Below are 3,741 nucleotides of genomic sequence, written 5' to 3'. Positions count from 1 at the left end.
ACTATGCCTAGATCCCTGTATCACAGAGCCCTGTTGTTCCAAAATTGAACATGCATCACTATTTACCTCTGTCCCACTTAGCCCATGCAGACCTGATTCAGTGTTCCCCATCTTCCTTGTCCTTCCACTCCTCCCGCTTCTTGTGTACTGCCCTCCCCAATGCCTGAACAATGATGTGTCTGCCCCTACCTTGTGCTCTAACATCGCCTCCCTCCACCTTCCCTAAGTTGTCCCCTCCCCTCCTGGTAATAAAAAAAAATTGAGTCCAAAATTGGCACAATAAACACCCAATATAACAGTAAACACCCAATAGAACAGTTGTTGTTGTTGTTGTTAAGTGCCTTCGAGTCGGTTCTGACCCATAGCGACCCTATATAGGGTTTCCAAAGAGTAGCTGGTGAGCTTGAACCGCTGACCTTGCAGTTCAGATGGCTTTGCAGTGTGGTGCACTAACCCACAGCGCCACACCAGGACTCTAATAGAACAGTAAACACCCAATATAACAAGATGGAGAAGTGAGAACCTATTTGTGTATTTCTATCTATATATGCACAAGGGTATATCCATCTGCATTATCTCTTAATCCCATTTTTCCATGAGCGTTTTGAAGCCCTCTCTTATGTGAATTTACAGACTTCAGAGGGCTGAGGTGGTCCTAGGGGAGATGTCACAATCCACATCCTTACTAGCGACCTTGAACCATTCACTGAAAAGCTCTCTAAATCTGAGCATGGTCTGGAGTTAGAATGACAATGACGCTTGCTCATTGCCACGATTATTAACATAGAGAAAAGGTCTGCTCAATTACCTGGCACATAGTACATTTTCAATAAATAGTAAGTATTCTTGTTACCTCCAGGCCACTGGTGGTTAGAAACAGTTTAGGCATTTGGTAAAATGGTATCTCGCTGTTTAACCTGAAGAGTTTGTACCAAGAATTTCATTCACCCAAGATAAATATGTGGATGGATAACTGATATATTTTGGAGAATAGTGAAAGAAAAAAGATTTTATTACAAAGCAGTTTCCAGTATGATATTCAGAGTCTATGTCATTGTTGAATAGAAAAAAAAAAATTCTAGAAATTATTTTTACTAAGGCCCCTTTAATATCCTTGTTCCTGAGGCTGTAGATGAAAGGGTTCAGCATGGGGGTCACCACTGTGTACATCACAGCAGCGGCGATGTCTGTCTCAGCTGAGTGGGAGGATGAAGGGCTAAAATACACAGCAATGATGGTGCCATAGAAGAGGGAAACCACAGCCAGGTGGGAGCCACAGGTGGAGAAGGCTTTCCATTTCCCCTTTGTGGATGGGACTCTCAGGACTGCACAAGTGATGCAAATGTAGGAAACAAGGATGCAGACAAATGGAATCATCATTATTATGGCTCCCTCAGTAAGAATCATCATCTCATTGAGGTATGTGTCAGAGCAGGAGAGTTTCAGGAGAGGAGCCCCATCACAGAAAAAGTGAGGGATCGTGTTGTCTGCACAGAATGAGAGTCGAGCCATCAGCAGAGTGTGCAGCAGAGCATTCAGAATGGCAATGACCCAGGACCCAGAGACCAACAGAGCACAGAGCTGATGGGTCATCTTTGTTGTGTAATGTAAGGGGTGACATACAGCAACAAAGCGGTCATAGGCCATTATAGCCAGGAGGAAATTGTCCATGTCTGTAAAAACAATGAAAAAATACATCTGTGTGAGACACTCAGGGAAGGAGATGGTTTGATTGCTGAGTATGTTGGCCAGCATTTTGGGAACGGTGGTAGAGGAGAAGCAAATATCTACAAAGGACAGGTTGCCGAGGAAGAAGTACATGGGGGTGTGCAGATGGGAGTCAGTGCTGATGGCCAGGATGATGAGCAGGTTTCCCAGGACTGAGGCCAGGTACATGCTCAGGAAGAGCCCGAAGAGGAGCTGCTGCTGCTGGGGCTGCCTGGAGAGTCCCAGGAGGAGGAACTCAGAGACACTCGACTGGTTTGTCCCAGTCATGTCCATGGAGCCAGATCAATGCACAACAGCAAATTCAGAAATCTAGACACGGATGAATAAACTATAATAAAACAAACACCAGACTATGACATGTTTGAAAATCTGTTAATGCCGTTGCTAAGACAAGATCTGTCCCGTCCACTAATACTCCAATTTTCCACACTCAGTCCTAATACTATTTCTACTGGCCTCCTTGATTCTTGTGTGTTTAAAATAGAAAATCACACAGAAATATACACAGCCCAATTCTGTTCCTGTATGGGTGTCCACTTCCTTTTTTTTCAGTTCTTAAACACCCTCTTGGTATCTCCTGAAGAAAAGAGCAACTTATGTTTTCTACTTGGTTTATCTCAAGACCCAGTTGATGGATTCAGTATTCTCCTATTGAAGCCTAGATCTGGAAGACTTAGCAAAGGAAGTTCTTAAAAGAATTTCATTTCTCAAAAAGCAAATCTCTATGTCTCTTTTACTGTGATGTTGCTTGGTGTTGTAGCTGTGATGTGTTCTTCACCTCTGCAGAACTGGCCAATGCTGTTATTCATTGAGAGGGTCAGAAAGTCCTGAAAATATAGGCAGACCCTGAGCAAGTGAGGAGCAGGCCTCATGGTCTCAGTCCTCTGTGCCTGAAGATGTTTGTGAGAACCAAGGAGCAGGCGTTGACAGGAGACTCCATCACTATTGGGGCCAGGCTCCCTGAGAGCCTCATTAAGAGAAGAGAGTAATTGTCCTACCTACCTTTTGGCCTCTTTGGACCAAACAATAATGGCATTAAAATGTTATGTAGCTCCTGAGTCAGAACTTAGAAATGAAACCATTTTGGTATTAACAAGACCCAAACAAAACTCTTTGGGATCTCAAATGTCACAATTGTTCTGACAAAGGGATAAGTTTATAAGCTTCAAAATTCAGTTATTAAAATATTTTCCTTCTTACTTTCTTAGCTAAGAAATCTAAGTTCTTGTTAAGTGCTGTCAGGTCAGATCTGACTCATAGCGAGCCTGTGTAGGGTTTCCGAGGAATGACTGGTGAATTGTCCAGTACATTATCCTGTAGCACACACCAGAATGCCAAGAAAGCTGAGTTAGAACAATGAATTTGTGTAAAGTTTCCTACCCCAAATATCATCTACTGCATTGGCTGAGTGATGCCTTTGCCAATAGGAATACTGCATTACATAATTGTTTCTGAATTCTTGACAGCCTTTGGTTTAAAGGATAATCTGTTTTTAATGTGGGTTGAGGAGAAGTATCTAGAAGCTCATGTTAAGAATCAGGAACTTGGATTCCTTGACTAGATTCATCTTCGATGTATCTCAAGCCCAGAAAGATGAATTAATTATTGAAGGAAATGACATTGGACTTGTATCAAATTCAGCTACTTTAATTCAACAAGCCACAACAGTTTAACACAACAGTTTAACAGAAGGATATCCAAAAAATTTTGGATGGTATCTATGTGTCTGAAAAAAGAACCATCCAATAGGTTGATGAATAAGACGTAAAAGCTATCCAGCTATGGAAACAAGGCCCAGTGATTCCTAAGACCTATTGGTGATATTTTTGATGTAATAAAATTTATCTAACAAACAAACAAAAAAAAATCAGAGAACACTTTTTTCATCAATAGATACAGAAGGATTTAAAGTTTTTTATTTTCAAGCTTTATTGTCTTGTGTTGTTGTGAGGTGACACTGAGTTATTTCCAACTCATAGTGACTCAGTGTACAAAACACTGGCCCGTCCTACA

The 3,741-nt window shown here is 41.7% G+C and overlaps 1 protein-coding gene across 1 annotated transcript; it reads right to left on the bottom strand.

Annotated features, from left to right (window-relative positions):
- Positions 1–912: 912 nt before the first annotated feature.
- LOC102833985 (olfactory receptor 1361-like) lies at positions 913–1,995 on the bottom strand. Its single transcript, XM_006874009.1, has one exon. It carries the CDS (start codon positions 1,993–1,995, stop codon positions 913–915), a length of 1,083 nt encoding a protein of 360 aa, XP_006874071.1.
- Between the last annotated feature and the right edge of the window lie 1,746 nt (positions 1,996–3,741).

The sequence above is a fragment of the Chrysochloris asiatica genome, unplaced genomic scaffold (genome assembly GCF_000296735.1).
Source record: "Chrysochloris asiatica unplaced genomic scaffold, ChrAsi1.0 scaffold00257, whole genome shotgun sequence".
Classification (NCBI taxonomy): Eukaryota; Metazoa; Chordata; class Mammalia; order Afrosoricida; family Chrysochloridae; genus Chrysochloris; species Chrysochloris asiatica.
Note: the sequence above shows the minus strand (reverse complement) of the source record. Positions and strands in the feature narration are given on the sequence as shown.

Coding starts and splice junctions, on each gene's coding strand:
- LOC102833985 (XM_006874009.1), bottom strand. CDS start 1,995: ATGACTGGGACAAACCAGTCGAGTGTCTCTGAGTTCCTCCTCCTGGGA.